The following is a 17,368-nucleotide window of genomic DNA, read 5'->3' as shown; positions in this document are numbered from 1 at the left end:
GTTGATGATGGCATGTCTTTTGTAGCCAAAAGCAAAGCAGCCCAATGTCAAATGGCAAATTTCTAAATGAATTGTGGCTCAATACGGACGTGCTTTGTCTGCTACCAATCAAAGTAAGGTCAGACTTGTTTGGATCAGACAAGCTATTAGGAGATCCTACTAAGTTTCTTTTCTAGTTGGATATTAGCTAAACAATGGTAATGTTCAGGAATAAAGTAATTTTTTAAGAAAAATAGACTTCATTGGTAGCTTTTCAAAAAAAAAAATTATATTTTAATCATGATGTTTTCTATGATTCTCTCTATTTCTTCACCTCCAGGCTCCCAGCTCTGCAGTCATTCTGATGACCACAGTCACCCATGGCGCTCATTCATGAACCCCGTGCTCCGTCACCCTCTCTTTCTGGCTTCAACTCACCTCTCTCTGATCCTCCTTCCTTCCGCCGCCTGGATGCAGAAACGCCATGCACCCCAGAAATGGACCTCACCCCAACACAGTGCGTCCTCCGCAACGTTCTGTCAATAGATACCGGTGGTGCTGTTGAGCCCGGTGACGGTGGAAGAGAAGGGCATTCTGTGGGACACAACCAGACGCCCGGTGAGGAACAACAGGAGCATTTTGCCAACAGCGTCCTGAAGCTCCACGAGCATGATGGAAGCCCCGGAAGGACTGAAGGCGAGGGGCAGGAGCCGGACGGCAGTGTCGTCAGGAGCCAGGCCGATGACGCCAGGTTACAGTGCCAGTCTACAGGAGGCGGAGGAGGGTTTCTGGAGGGGCTGTTTGGGTGTCTGCGACCTGTCTGGACTATGATTGGCAAGGCGTACTCCACAGAGCACAAGCATGACCTGGATGGTAAGCCGAGTTGCCAAATTAATCTTAGTGTAAACTGTGCTCACATCTCTACTCACTACAGTTGATGGTGGCTTTTAGCATCGAATAACAGCAACCTCCAGCTCCCATTTAAATTCACTGTGAAGCTTTGATATGCTAATTAAATGACCCTATCCCCCAATTTAATTACATTAAACAGTCAGTAGAAGAATGACTACCACAAAGGCCGTGTTGTAAACAAACGTTTTCCTTGACATGTGCGAGCTGCAGCCAGTGAAGGAGACTCTATCAGAGCTGTAAAGGGCTTATTTTCCCCTGATATTCTCCCCCCCTGCATCCATCCGCCTGCTCGTGCCCACCTCCCACTCTCACCCCCCAGTGAAACTAGCTCCCTGTGACGCTGTGTTGTTTATGTCTGCAGCCACTACAATAGCGCAGGGCTCCCCCGAGACTCCTCTGCCAAATCTGCTCTATGAATTATGCATGGCCATCCTCTGACCCTGCGCCTCTCATCTCTATTAACGCGAATGTGACACACACGCACACACCCATATGTGAGGATTCTCTTCTAAATTAATACGCACAAACAGCCACAAATAGAAGTACTAAATTTCTAGGACTGACACCGACACGTAAAGTCAGATAAGATGCCGAATGGTAACTTAAATAAATCCAGCAGCACACAGCAAGCATGAAGGTGGCAGTTTTATACCGCTTCTTGTCTTTATTGCCTTCTGATATTTTATCACCCATTTGACTTCCACATCTCCCCTCGCCTCCCCTCCTCTTTCCATCTCTCATTGTCTCCCTTCCCCTCCTTTTCATCCTGAGCTGTTATCACTCCCAGCCCATCTGCACCTCACTGCTCTCGTCCTCTGTGCATCATCACGGGGAGTCATGCACACTGAGGAGAGCAATATTCTAATGGTGAAATAAATAGATATTTTGCCCACCATACAACAATTCCCTATTCTTTGGTTTTGACTCAAAGGAACAATGTATCTCAAAGGGAAGTAGAAAAATGTTCCTTTATTGATTTTGAAGGACTTACAATGTACTGCCTTTCCACAATAATTCAAACCAAAGAAAGCAGAGCTGGGGAGGTTCTGGTGTATCAAATGTCTCTATTATGAAAATATGAGGAGCTCATTAGAGGCAGAGCCCTCAATCAGTCAAAGGAAAACATTAATCATTTATGTCTTCCTTATTAATATGATAAATATGTCCGAATCCCCGGGTTGCTAACAGCAGCAGAGTGGGCTGTACATTTGCTCTGTATTAACAGTCTGTCTTCAGCCACATGGACCCCCTGCTGACCCGTGGGGAATCCCCCTCCCATCTCTTCTCTTTACACAGTCGCCACCATCATCAGCTCTTCTACCCCTCCACCTCTCCATTCACTTCCACATTCGGCTCTCAAATCCCCTCCCTCCTCCAACCCCCTCCTGAGTGTTGGACCCCTGTTTTGCGTCAGCCCCACAATGGCACTAAGCAGGATTTAGAAGGCTGAGGGAGAATTACCAACAGGAGATTAGAGCTCCCTGTCTGTCTCCCCTACATACTCCAGTCGTAGGTTAAGGTGAGGTTCAACTACACAACAAGATATCAGCTGTGCTTTGAGGGATTTTACTGTAACGGGTTTTAACCTTTTATTACAGCCCCACCTGTGTTGGTGCTGTGCCTTTCCCATCCATCAGCTTTCAATCCAGGCCCAGGCTTTTCCACAGACCTCAAAACCTTCAAAAATAATCCATCAATGTAACTAAACAAAGGAGATCCATGTATGCAATTTGTACACAAAGCTAAACAAGACTCAAGAGGGTTTAGTTAAGCTCGTGGCTCTGTGAGCAGCTGTCAGCATGTGAACATGCACACAAAGATCACATACATGTATTTTTCACAAACATATTAGAGAACAAATTATGCGTGCACGGAAAGGTGAATGCTTCTGCAAAAATGTTTTTTTTTTTGTCTAATTAACTCAAATCTCTGGAAGCCATTGGACCTAAGTTTTGTAATGGCAGTCAAACCCATCCTGAATGTTCCCTCACAATTAAGAGAAAAGCATGACATTACATGGTCAAAGCTAGTTCTTGGCTTTGCTTGGCTAAGTCTTTATTTTCAGTAGCTTGAAACTTCACCATCTGGTGGTAAGGTTATACTATTTTGAGAATTTATACCAGAAGATATGCTAATTGTTCCTTACTGCACTGAGTCAACCTTATGTCATGAGAGACAGCTCATTCATATAATATCTGTAAAAAAATATTATACTGTAAAAATCATTCGTAAGTTTAAAATTCTGACCAGACAGGATATCTCTTTGGACTGTTAACATGCATCAGCAATCTATTAAATAAATTGTAAAGAAATTAATCTATGAACAGCAAACTTCAGTCTCCATATTGCACATAAGAGCAGATGTCAGAGAATCATGAGTTCGGGCATGTAAATATGTTATTAATTTCTCATCAACTCAATTCAGGAGCTGTTGAGGTTTACATTTGAAATAAGATGGTGGCATTCATCACAATGAACAAAGCTGAAAGTAAACATTCAGCCCTGCCATGTAGAAGTGACCTGGTTAGGACGGACCCCTCCTCTGACATAGTGTCATGAACCTCCACTGGAGTGTTTCTTGGTCCTGGGGGATCATTGCCTGGCAAGTCTTAGGCAAATGGGTTGTTATCAAGGTTTTGCAGACCTCAGTAGCGTTATTCTTTTGATTATCAGGCTTGTTGGTGCAGAGCGTGTTTAAAAAGATCTAAGTAAGGGGAGAAAGTTGGGACCACAGTTTGAAATGTGATGATGGACGGATGGATCAATTCACTGTTTAGAAAAAGAAGACCATAAATTGACTATTCTGCACATTAAAGGTCTGATATTCCAATGCGTGTGCAGCTTTTGATGTTGAAAAGTCAATGCGTGAATCATCAGCTGCACTTTCAGACATGAGTTTCCATCATGTAGGTTGTGGAAATTGATTTGTAGTCTGCAGGTTAGTGCTCCCATCACACTGTTCAATATTGTTAATTGACATGTTGCTACACATATCATCTCACCAAGCACTTCGCTTGCATTTTCTTCTCACTTCAGAGGGTTGGGAGGTCCCATTTGAGGAAATCTCAGACCTGCAGTGGGTGGGCAGTGGAGCCCAGGGCGCTGTTTTCCTCGGCAAACTGCACGGACAAGAGGTGGCGGTGAAAAAAGTGCGAAACATCAAAGAGACGGACATCAAGCATCTGCGGAAGCTCAAACACCCCAACATAATCACTTTCAGGTTAGTGGCAATAATCAAGTTGGCTTACTCTAAAGTCAAAATTCACAGTATGAATACAAAATAGAAATAATTTTCTATAATGATTTGTAAATCCAGATGATTGTGTTTGTCTTTCAACTTTCATACACCTTTGGTTTACATTATAATATCAAAAGCTGAAATTCTATTCTCTCTCAATGTATTCTTCACATTTCTTTACTGTCTCAGGGGGATCTGCACCCAGGCTCCTTGTTACTGTATCATCATGGAGTACTGTGCACAGGGACAGCTGTACGAAGTGCTGAGAGCAGGCAGAAAGATCACTCCGTCCCTTCTCATGGACTGGGCTATGGGCATCGCTGGGGGCATGAACTATCTCCACCTCCACAAGATCATCCACAGAGACCTGAAGTCACCCAAGTGAGTTGTTTTGGTTTTTTTAAATAGTACTTACTGTTTGAATCGTGATCAGTGATACAAACGAAAAAGTGAGGAATAATTCTGAAAAAACACTAAAGCGTTGCATTTACTTGGTAAAAAGAAAGGTTTTTTTCATCTCTAGATTTTTCACACTTGTGAACCTTGTATGATAATTATGAGATCCAGATTATCTGAATAAGCTGAAAAGTTTATTTTCACTTCACTATGATCTTATTAACCTGCAAGGTTCATTTTCTAACTTGCAGTGTGAGACCTGACCGACAGTTTGAAAAATATGGTCTCAGAGTGAAAAATCACGAGTAAATATAATATATAGGTACAATACTGGGTAGATTTATAATTCTCAAAATATCACAACACCATTCAGGGATGGGTGGGAATGTTTCGTGTCATTAAGTTAAAATGGAATCTAATAGTTCTGTGATTTAAAAAAGGATTAACCAGTAGTACTTATGTCGCGAGTCACATCTAACTGCTTATAGTTTACATTGTCATAATTGTTCATTCATGTCATTCTTTTATTATACTTTTGATGATATATTTATAAATCAAATATTTTGTTGGGGCAATTTTACTTAGCAACAAATCCAATTCGGATTTGTACACAGATGTTCTCAAACATATAAATGCAAACTTTCATTACAGTATGCTCATCACCTATGATGACTCTGTGAAGATCTCCGATTTTGGCACATCCAAGGAGCTCAGCGACAAGAGCACTAAGATGTCTTTTGCTGGGACCGTTGCCTGGATGGCTCCTGAGGTCATCCGCAATGAGCCCGTCTCAGAGAAGGTGGATATTTGGTAAGTGCATCAGCCATTTTAAACTCTGTTTTTGACCTGGTGAAATTCTTCCCTTGTGATTTGTATTATCCTTCCCTGAATCAACATCGAGGGTTATTAGATGCAGTCTACTATAGTACAGAGCAAAGGATCGTGTTCCCTGAAAATCTATTCGCTATTATGTACAATATCTCATTACATGAAATTCTATAGGGCCTCTGCCATATCTGATGGGTTGCCCTGTGCTCGGTCCACTACATTCCCTGCCTCTCTCCTTCTACTGCACTTCATCCGTCCATCGGTCTTCCTCTCCATCCTGAAAGGAACGCTGGCTAATTTAATAATTGATTTGCCAGATGCTGCAGTGCTCAGGAGAGGCTGGAATAACCTTCCAAGCCTGCGGATGGTTTGGCCCGGAGCCAGCGGTGCATTAGTGGAGAAGTGAAAATAGGATTAAAAAGCTTTTGATGCAGAGAGAAAAGCAAAGCATGTGTGTGCTCTGTACAGTTTTGTTTAAATTTATGTAAATCTCTCAATAGTAGCCTTTACCACAAAAAGCAAAGCTGTAGTTAAGCACTGTCATATGTTGTTGAAAATGCTTTATTTGTGCAGATATACAGTGACAGCTGGTCCTACTCCTGCTGCTTTTATTATAAGGACTGTATCACAAAGCAAGAAGTACAGTTACATTTTAAGACACAAAAGGGTCAGATTTAGGTTTAAATTTGAATGATAAAAAAAACAAAAGACAACATCTCATAATTTTAATTTAATTGAAAATAAAATCCACTCAAACACATTCACAGTTGAATAGTAAAACAACTTTGAGTCTCAGGGATGCATGATGAAGTAAGGCTTGGCCTACAGCTGTAAAGCCAAAGTTCAATTCCAGGCTTTTCTGTGTGAAGGATGCATGTTCTCCCTGTGTATAACTACTGTACTGCAGCGGAGATCCAAAATCTAAAACACATAGTTAATTGTGTTAGTTAATTATGAGAAGAAGCCCAAGTACTCATTAAATGCTCATGTATGCACATTCAGAGCATGAAAATGGCACAGAAAAGCCTGGAGACAAACATTGGTCTTTATAGCTGTAAGTCCTGTAGTCTGTGGACTGGCACCCTGCCCAGACAGCACTTTCCTCGATTTTAGCCTTCAGGCCTGCAGTTCTATTATAGATTAAAAGAATATAGAAGATTGATAGATGATTAAAGTTTTTGTCTTTTAAAACATCATCCGTTTTTGGGGACTAAGGAGAAATAACAGGTAATAAAACATTTTACAAAGATAAACTGTCCAAAACTTTTTTGTTTGCATCCATCCATCCATCCATCCAAATGTGTACATTTCTGAACCTAACGGCCTTAAATATTATCGGTCAAAGCAGGTGTGGATGGTTGTCTCTACTGTAAAAGTCATTTCCAATCCAAAAATGTGAAAATCTGTGTCGGCGCCTTGAAGTGAATTCTTTTCTCCTTGCACATTGATGTTCTGAATCATACGAAGATTGAGCTAGTCTAAAAATACACATGTAAACACAACATCACCTCCCCCTCCCGACATGCACACACACTGGTACCTTGGATACTGTACGCAGCAGCCATGTCACCATGGCAACCCAGAGAGTCACCAGCAACACACTTTCCTTGGTTACCCGTCCCATCGGCCTGCGCTCTTGTTCCTACACCAGTCAGGTGAAAATAAAGCCCATCAATAAAACTCTGGAGTGTAGTTGATTTAAATAAAAGTAGCTTATATTCAAAACAAGCAGTTTATATCCTTGAAATAATAATAGTAAGAGTGATAAAATATAAGCCAGTCAAAGTTAGTCAAAGATATTAAAACAATTCGTGTGTCTATCTCAACAAAATGTAATAAGTGTGATGATTCCCTCTCGCTGTCTTTCGTCTCGTCCCTTTACGTCATTATCAATGTGTCTGAGAGAAAACGTGTGGTGTGTCTCTGCAGGTCATTTGGCGTAGTGCTGTGGGAGATGTTGACAGGAGAGGTGCCCTACAAAGATGTGGATTCCTCCGCTATCATCTGGGGAGTGGGCAACAACAGTCTGCAGCTGCCGGTACCTGACAGCTGTCCCGACAGCTTCAAACTACTCCTGAGGCAATGCTGGTGAGTCGGCCCGAGGGGAGAAGTGACTTGAGGAAGGAAGCAAAGGGAATATATCTTTTAAAGGGGCAGAAGTCACAAGAAAAACACAAGTGGTGGTATAAAGAAATTTAAGTATTAAACTGTTTTATTTGGACTGCTTACAGGAATTGTAAACCCAGGAACAGACCTTCATTTCGGCAAATCCTCCTGCATCTGGACATTGCCTCCGCGGATATATTATCGACCCCACAGGAAACATACTTTCAGTCTCAGGTAAGCTTCATTTTCCATTTCAACTCATTCCAGAAGTTGCAACATCTCTCTTTCCTTCCACCAGTGGCAAAAATAACACAACATGAAGAATAGCATGAAATCAACAATAATATTAGAAGATTTTCAAGGGGTGGAGAGAGAGAAATATATTAATCAAATAAAAATAATACTTAACATAAAATCAAAAACACACTGAAATACGAAAACAACATAACTTTTAATGACATACAACATCTAAAAAAAAAACATTTTTTAACAGAAAATAGAATTTGCAGCTCAACTGTATATCAGGTCCCTTAATGCAGGAGCATCATCTAGCCCAATTGTTCCTGAGCTTATCTGCGCTCACATTGCTTCTCAAAAGGCTGCAGACACCCTTTACATTCTCAGGTTTGCCAAAATATTTCAATACAGCCAACGCTCCCAAACATACAAAAGCAAGAGCCGCACCTAATTTTGAAAACGTGAAAGCAAGCAAAGCCTCAAGGTCCCCATTGTGATTTCTGGCATCCTACCAAGGGTCCTTGACCCCAGGTTGGAAAATACTGACTGAGAAAACCCTCATCTGCAACATTATAATTTAACTAGTTACCTTGGCTGCATTGAAAGAGATTCGATCCATCTATTGTTAGAAATGTCTATTGAAGGTTTTTTTTATTTATTAAGTAACATCCAATTTAAGGAGGACGTTCTTTAAATAAAATGCTTCTGTCTGTGTCAGAGATAATACAATTATTTATTTGTCTCACAATGAGGAAATCTACCAAGATCGTTTAAATAACTGAATATATCAACAGCTTGTCTATTAACAACACACATTGCAATTACTTTATTCGCATAGATAAATGAAAACCTCATTTCACACAACAGGAGCGTTTTATATGATTATATATTTTATTAGATTTGTTGTTTTTAGTGTTGGCCTATTTTTGTGCGGTAACTGGGAATCAAATTCATAATTTTGAATTGACTTCCTGACATAAGATGATGTAAATATGAGCTGCCACTACAGAAAACCTCCTGCTAACATCAGCATGCATCACGAAGAGCCGTCTTGTTTCCAATCTGCTGCAGTAACTAGAAGCAGTGCAGGCAATGCAGCTGCACCAGGGCCCCCGGGCCTCTCGGGAGCCCACTAATAATACCTGCCCTTCCAATCACAGCATCATTGTTGGTTCCTTGCTCTTTGTTCCTTGTCACATGTGAGTGCTGATTTGTGGTCAAGAAGAGAAACCTTTTTTCTATCAAAGCATGAGGGGGAAGGACTGTGTGTGTGTACCTGTGCTTGGATGGGGGTTGGGGGCTCATGACAAATGTTTTCGACCACTGCCACACATTTGAAGGACAGCAGATTCATATAATTGGGTGAATGATGCATCATTTGCTCCCCCGTGCAGGACCACATAGCCATTTATAACCCGAGCTGTGCAATCATGTGACACATTTGTCCACACAAACACGCACAGTAAATATGATTTTACTCCTCTTTTGCCACACTCCGCTGCTTCTTCCTGGGGTTTTATCTGATGATGCAAAACAGAAAGCTTTTTCCTTCTCCCCACTTATCCTTGATCTTTTATCCCTCCCTGTCCCCCTTCATTCTGCAACCCTCCCCAGTTTCTCTCCTCTCTGCCCCCATAATGGATTTTTCTTGTGACGTTCGAAAGAAGTATTTGCTGCTGGAGTGTATTGATTGTTTTAATGGTCGGGAGCAGGGAGCAAAGAAGAGAAGGAAGAGGGGACTGAAGACATAGGAGAGGGTGCACAGAGTCCATTAGCTTAATAAGAATCCCTCATGCACGGATAGATGTGCGCACACCCATATTCAGGGGTTACATACACATACATGCACATGCACGCTCTCATAAATCTGCTTCTTTTGTCCTTTGATGTGACGGGTATCAGATAACAGCTGTCATGCTCCACTGTGCACAAGAAAATGCCCACGCTGCAGTTTTTTTTTTTTTTGGCCTTGTTCACGTCATGTCAGTTCATGTTGAGTTTCTAGTCTTTGTATATCGATTATCATCTGACAGCCTAATGGGTTTTGTTTCAATGATACAAAAGATCTGCAGTCACTCTGCAAATTAAGAGACATTTTTTACTCGATCAAGGTGCAATGAAGTTGATATCATTTGATGTTGATATTATTCCACAAATTAGATTAAGTCATAGTTGATTATCGCAGTTGCAAACAGAGGAACAACTTGATTTTTGTAATTTTGCCCAGATTTGACAAAAACTGTAATAAAAACAAAAACATGCAGCTAAAATATCAGCTTGGTATGATGAAGCAGCTCCACATTGAATCCCTCTTTTATTTTGACAACACTTTGATAACTTGCCTTTTCTATCAAATAATCTGCTGCTTGACTGGGTTTACAGGCAGTTGTTCACATTTAAAATAGCTACAATAACATTAGCTTTTCTTAAAGCTATTTCATATTTTCATATCTGTAGTCGTCTACAAAATAATCAACATGCAGTTAAGAGATAGGAATACTAGCAATGTCAGCAGTTCATTTGAACCAGGGTTATTTGTGAAGTTGTTCAATGTTCATGGATGTGTATGACGTGTCCCTCTCAGGTGGAGTGGAGAGACGAGGTGAGACACCACTTTGAGAAGATCAAGTCAGAGGGGACGTGTCTTCACAGGCTGGATGAGGAGCTGATCAAACGTCGCAGAGAAGAACTCAGGTGAGCAATTTGCAGTTGAGCCTTGGACAATAAACACTACTAGTGATTACTTGGCTATTTTTCAAGATGTGAAAATTTTTTTTTACTGGTATATGTATTTGATCAAAAATACTTCCAAAATATGTATAATTAGTATGATATTTTTAACTGATGTGACTTAACATCAGTGTGTTTTTGTCTCTCTCCACACAGACATGCACTGGACATCCGGGAGCACTATGAGAGGAAACTAGAGAGAGCCAATAATCTCTACATGGAGCTGAATGCTATCATGCTGCAGCTTGAGATCAAAGAAAAAGAGCTGCTCAAGTAAGGAAACTGCATTTTTGCTGCATAAATAGCAGCACTATTTTCCCCATCCAAAATGAAATGACACTAGGAAATGTAATGGATCAGTTGTTCAAACTCTTTGCTCCGATAGCTTTTTAGCCATCGACACTGGTTAAATAGTGACTTTGTAACGAGAGCGAGAAAATGTTCCTCGGTAATATGAAGCTAATGACCATTAAGTTGAGTCACATTAGCCATTGACATCCATTAAATGAATATTGGCTTTGTGTTTTAAATGTCAGGAGGGAGCATTCACTCGACAAGAAGTACCCGGGCTGCTTCAAGCACAGTTCCAGACAGTCGGCCTCCTCAAACTCCATGGAGAAACTCATGAAGAAACGCAACGTACCTCAGAAACTTCCCTCATACAGCAAGAGGTAAGCTGACATGGAAGGACCTTAATCAGGTATATTTAGAAGATGTAATCCAGCGAGAAAATCCTTTCTGACAGCATTATGGTATTTTGGCCGGACCATATACAAGATGTAGTTTTTCTTTGCCATTTTACTAAACGACTATTATTTATTGCCATTTATGGTTATAATACCATGGTATGAGAGGCACTGTCCTACACTGATAAAGTACTGTGAAGTGAAGGGGGCAAAGCAGGTTATGCTTCATACTTGCTTATGCTGTGCATAAAGCAGGACTTATTAAAGAACCACAATTTCTGCAAGAGCAGACACATTTCTTCAGTAGTTTTTTTTTACACTACTATCTTATAATGTGCTAAAAACAGCCAATAAACAAAAAAAAGGGAAAACAATGGCAGTAAATACTTGCTGATCACCAAATATAAAGATTGAATACTCTTCTTTTAAATAAAAATGTAGCTTCTATCATACTTAAGGAGGATTTATATATTTATATATATATAATTAGTCTTACATTACACAAACCATTCAAACTAAATTATTTTCCATTGTTAGTGCCATTAACAAAGAGGAGTACTGGCAAAATGTACAAGAGGTAGTTAACCTTTGTGAAATTGAGAGCTGCTTCAGGGTTAACAAATACTTTGAAAGGCAACTTTACTGTAGTTTGTGCTGATCAATGCTATTAGAAAATGCCTTTGGCAAACTGAAATGAGCTACTATGTCCTTGTGTGCAGCACAGTGATTTAGAATATCCTTGATTAGAAATAGAAAAATTAAATCAGACAACTATCCATGCCCACTGCTTTTCATCTAAACCATGTTGTTGATCTTTCTAGGCCAGACTTACTAAAGTCTGAGGTCATCCTCCCCAAACTGGACTCATCCATGACCCAAGTCACAATCCCCAACAAGGGCTCTACCTCTCCAGGTCGCTCACGCCGAGGAAAACCTCGCTACAGGAAGGCGGGCAAAGGCAGCAGTGGGGACCTGGCTCAACTGAAGGCCACTCTGTCTTCGTCTTTAGCGATGGTGAATGCCACCTCGTCTGTTCCGAACAGCAAGCACCATCTGGACCCCAGCGCAGCGCTCAGGGGCCTGCAGCATGACCTGCTCCTCAAAAAGATGTCCTCCTCCAGCCCTGATCTCATTTCCACCACCCTGGAGGCGGAGGGTCGGAGGAAAGGGCAGATGAGGCCGGGACTGGACCGAGCCGGCAGTCAGAGCGCCTCAGCCGGTCTGGAGGAGAGCAGGACTGGAGGGCCGGAGGAGGGCCCCCACGTGGGCATCGGGAATGACGACCTGGCGGAGACCCCTCCACGCAGTGACACGCCCAGTGAGGACGCAGCTTCCATTCCGTTCTCCAGCAGCCCCGACTCGCCCTGTGGGAGAGGGGCGGCCGCGGGGAGGACGTCTGTGCTCGGGAACACCCGCGGCCCTCATGAGGGCGAGGAAAAGGAGGAGGGGGCGGTGATCACCCGCTCACCCAGAAGTCAACGCCTCACGCCTGCTGCATTGCTCTACAGGGCAGCAGTGACACGCAGTCAGGTGAAGATTGAACTCAATGTTTCATTGTGACTCACTTTCAACTAATTTTGTCTTGTGCATCAAGGATGAAGTTGCTTTTGAGAAATCAGACAGTTTTAATATTATTTGTTGCTACTGTGGATGGCAAGTTTGACAAAAATCTGAAATCGGCATCAATTCAGGAGTCAAATGTGAGAGAAAATATTCTCACATGACACTCATTTTAATGGATGGAATGGTACAAATTAAGATAACACACATAAACTGCATTAAATCACATTTAAATATTGTATTTACATTGATAGATTGGTGAGAAGAAAGAGCAAAAGAGCAGGTTTACAAGACAGTAGCAAGACCTACTATAGTGTGTTGTTTTGAGATGGGTGCAGTGTCTAAACGACAGGAGGCTGAGCTGGAGCAGATGGAGAAGAGGAAAGAATTTAGTTGGTGTTAACAGTAGATAAGACAAGGGAATGTGGAGGCAAATGATCTGCTGGAACAAACTCTGAAGGAAGCAACTGAAAGATACCAATGTAAAAAGACGATCTCAATATGCACACTTGACAGCAAGTGAGCTTAGGGCATATATATGTTTTACAAGTGATAAATATTGTGTGTGTGAAACCAGCAAAGCCTGTGATGAGATCCATTGTTTATTTTCACTATGAGACTGGACAGGAATTGAAACTGACGTTGATATTTTTCACAGCGACGTGGCGTGTCTTCAGAGGAGGAGGAGGGAGAAGTGGACAGTGAAGTGGAGCTTCCAAGAAGACGGTAAGAACATCGCCTGGTTATATTTCTATCTGTGCACCCTAACAATACGATCCTGACACGACGCTTAGGAGTGTGGCTCCTACACAAGCATTTTTCCTGATTTGACCTCTGTGCTGTGAGCATGTGGGAGTTTTCACATTGTGCTTTACTCCCATTTCTCTCACCTCACATGATCCTCAGCCTGGCTGCAGCTGTTTTCAACTTGAACGGCGACCTAATCAGACACAATAATTGAAAACATCTGTAAATGCCCAATTTCTTTCCTACTGCACTCACAAGACAAAAAAACCACTCACAGATTTATAGAAAAAGGGGCAGGAAATATTCAGTCTGGGTGAGGCTTTATAAGGTCACTGCCAGTTTAATTTGAGAAATAGGTCAAATTTCAGCTATGGCTGGAAGTGTTTCATCACTGTGTAAAATTTGTTTAGCTTTACCTGCATTTCCACAGTTATGTACATCAACGACTTGTGGTCAAACACCACAACATCACCATGAAAGCATTGCAGGTCCTTCAGGTGGTCAGAGGAATGAAGAAATTCCTGTCACATGCACAAAGTGGTGCACAGGGAGAGTTTGTCCTCTGCTTTTCACCGTGTCCTGAAGGAGCCCACAGTGATAATCGGGACCAGCAGTGGCTTCCACTTCCACTGCTAGAAATCTTCTGCTGGTTCATGACTCGAGTTACTGACCTTCCTCTAAATAGGTTTAGCAGTAGTGGTGCAACTTGTGAGTTGCTGAAGCAACGTGGCACAATGGTTCGCGCTCTCGCCTCACAGCGAGAAGATCTAGATACAAATACCGGCCAGGCCTTTCTGTGTTTCCTCCGGGTACTCCGGGTTTCCGCCCCCTGTCAAAAAACATGCAGGTAACTGTTGACTGAAGAATGGCAAAGGCAGATTGCAGCCAATGACCTCTCGGCCGTGCCGACGATACGCTACAACCTGCATATGCTGATGCTATTTGTAATTTTCAAACTCTCCAGTGTGAGTAAGCTGCAAACTTATCAACCCAGATGTTACCCTTTTCGCATAGGTATTGTTACATTTCTGTCACTGCTCAATAGAATGACAATTGCAGCATGTTAGGTTTCAGTGTGTCTCTGTGCTTATGGGCGCTGTCACTCTGTTTAGTGACACCAAACTCTGGGAAAACTGCTGTGTTAGTATTTTATTTGTCAATGGAAGAACAAACTCTGGCTTGTACCTATCAAGCAGACTGAGACCTCTTGAAAAAAAATGTGCAGCTGCAGCATGGACCAAGGAAATCTGAACAGAACAAACAGGATCTGAAATGTGTTGTTTTCTTACGCATCTCGATATGTGTGCAATGGTTGATGATCTGTCCCCGTTAAGACTCCACTGCAATCATGATATCTTGCTTGGTGACAAACAGTGTCATGATAAAAACGGTTTAAAATATTTAACAGCAAACTGAATTATCTTTATTTGTCTTTTTGTGCTGTGTTTTGCACAAGGAAACAGCAACTGTGACTTCAGTTTTATTTACGACCTTTTTTGTCTTCACTCGAGTTTTATGGAAATGTTGACGAATATATGCACTCGTTCCTGTTTCACACCCTCTCAGGCGGCCTGTGAGCATCACAAAATGCCAGTCTCTGTCAACGTTCAGCTCTGAGAACTTGTCAGTCTCGGACGGCGAGGAGGGGAATACCACTGACCACTCGCACAGCGGCACACCCGACGTGGTCAGCACCAACACAGACGAGCGTCTGGATGACAAGAGCGACGACCTGCTGTCTCAGGGCTCGGAGATCCCCGCAGACCCGTCTGACCCGACCCAACTGGGCTCTGACGGGTTGTCTGAGAAGGAAGCCATCCTACAACAGGTCAAGACGCAGCTCGCTTCCAACGATCACAACTATGAGGTCAGTGAAATCAGACTAAACCGTATGGATCTACATTTGACATAAACATGCAGATACTCTATTGCTGCAGTCATACAGTGATCATTGTTGCTTCCCCCCCCCCCCCCCCCAAACCAGGGCCTGTATGATGACTCGGACTGTGACAGTACAGAGTTGGACCATTCATGCAGTGCAGAGCCCAGCCAACCTCCAACCAACTGGTGAAAACCTGACACCTCAACCCCCTCAAACGCCTGCAGATCTGCCTTCTGAAAACCTCTTCCACTCTCACAGACCTTAACAACCCAAGAGTTGAGAGAGAAGGGAAGTTAGAAGACAGGAAAAAAAAAAGACTTGGATTTTCTTGGAAAAAACAAACAAAAAAAAACATATTTCCTCCTGGTATGAATGCATCAAAGAGATGCAGATGGACTTTGTGCACGAGCCGAGCGAACAAGGCAGCAGCCTGCCTGTGTTTTATCAAAAGCAACAAACCCATGGTCAGCTTTTGTAAAAACACAGTGAGAGACATCATCAAAATGAATGTTTGGTCATGTCTCCCGTCATCTCCCATCAGCTTTGTATTTAAATGTATTTATTTTGTGTCATATTGTGGCAGGACGAAGGATGAGTCAGAGCTGAAGGTAGGAACACGTCTTTATTTAGCAACCGCCAAAACTCGACTGAACAGTCCACAACAGCCCGGGCGCGGGAGGGCTAAAACCACGCCCCTTTTTCCCATCATCCTGCTGGGTGAGAATCCTAACGGCCGCCACAATATACTCTTTTTTTTTTTTTTAAATCAGGGCTTCTGTAACACTTCAAATATTTTGATTTCCAACATCAGTGTCTAATGTTGCTCCTTGCACTTAATTTAAACGGTCATGGCAAAATGTTATGCACTACCTAATTTATTATTTTACAGTCATTCTCCTCGAACATGTTTACATCCCTTATTATTGTTTACATTATTTATTCCATTTTTCATGAATTATGTTCCCATTGTCTGCTGTTGTGCTTTAATACCAGTGTAAATATGTGATGTTGTAAAATGAAATTTTTTTTTTTTTAAATGTGAGATTGTATAATTTAAGGTGCTGATGTTTCTAATAAGGTGGCATCACCCTATTTGAAACACAAAAAGCTTAAGGTAGTAAGAATGTACTGTCGCTGCTGTTCATTTCTGAGCATCGAAACACAAATTAAAAACAAACTAACATGTCAACAAAGGGGGTAAAAAGCAGTGTCTGCTCTGGAAACCACAAGCATGGATGACAGGCTTCTTTATTTTTATTTTAAATACAATTTTGGTATAAAAACATTTACTGTATCAAAATGCAACACCAGTTTAAAAATAGCTGAAAAATGTGGGAGTGTCGAAAAACTCTGTTGCCGTTTTTGACTCGGCTCATCACCTAGAGAGGAACAACAGCAACAAAGGGACTACGGATTTCTAGCGGCCATTGAAACACTCCTGCTAAAACCACTGAAGGCGTATGACGGGGACACAATACACCAGAGATGTCAGAAAAAGAGATGTAACGACACTAAATTCTGTTAAACATTGTGTGACAAACACTTTGCAAGCGCTGCATTGGATTAAAGTCTGGAACTTGAGTGCGAGAGAACTTCCAAATGCAGCAGGAAGGGCATCGATGAAAAATCAGCCAACTCTCCCCCTATATAATAGAGTAGATCAATATTTAGGTAAACAAGCAGCACTCTGTTTTCATATCGTGGATCTCAGTCGTTTTTCAGGTTACTAACTCACTGGGGTGCAACACATTGCAGAATTCACGAAGGAGTTTCCAAAATATAATTGAAACCTTTCCATAAGTACTAATTTTGATTTTCCGTTGCATGCCTTTTCAAACCAGGACATTTTATACTGTACAAGAAATTTAACAGGAGGATTCCTGGAAACGTCCTGCTGTTTCGCAATAACTACAACCCCTTTATATTTCTAACAAATCAGACCATAGTTGTTGTAAGCCTTTCACATTAAAATGTATAATTATTGTCTCAAAATCTGGGAGCGAGAACCAATTTCTCAACTCTCTAGCTCTTATGGGTGGATACTTTAAAAAATATATTAAGAATGGA

At 41.8% G+C, this 17,368-nt stretch overlaps 1 protein-coding gene across 1 annotated transcript; it reads left to right on the top strand.

Moving 5' to 3' along the window:
- Window positions 1-359: 359 nt before the first annotated feature.
- On the top strand, window positions 360-15,490 carry LOC308128920 (mitogen-activated protein kinase kinase kinase 12-like; the record flags this gene model as incomplete). The annotated part of the gene is made up of 13 exons (XM_080494634.1): window positions 360-852; window positions 3,928-4,111; window positions 4,319-4,510; window positions 5,177-5,335; window positions 7,283-7,441; window positions 7,585-7,693; window positions 10,281-10,390; window positions 10,583-10,699; window positions 10,963-11,097; window positions 11,934-12,642; window positions 13,331-13,398; window positions 14,986-15,286; window positions 15,404-15,490. The coding sequence occupies 13 exons, from the start codon at window positions 360-362 to the stop codon at window positions 15,488-15,490; spliced, it is 2,823 nt and encodes a 940-aa protein (XP_080350760.1).
- Window positions 15,491-17,368: the final 1,878 nt, after the last annotated feature.

The sequence above is a fragment of the Blennius ocellaris genome, assembly GCF_963422515.1.
Source record: "Blennius ocellaris genome assembly, chromosome: 4".
Lineage (NCBI taxonomy): Eukaryota > Metazoa > Chordata > Actinopteri > Blenniiformes > Blenniidae > Blennius > Blennius ocellaris.
Note: the sequence above shows the minus strand (reverse complement) of the source record. Positions and strands in the feature narration are given on the sequence as shown.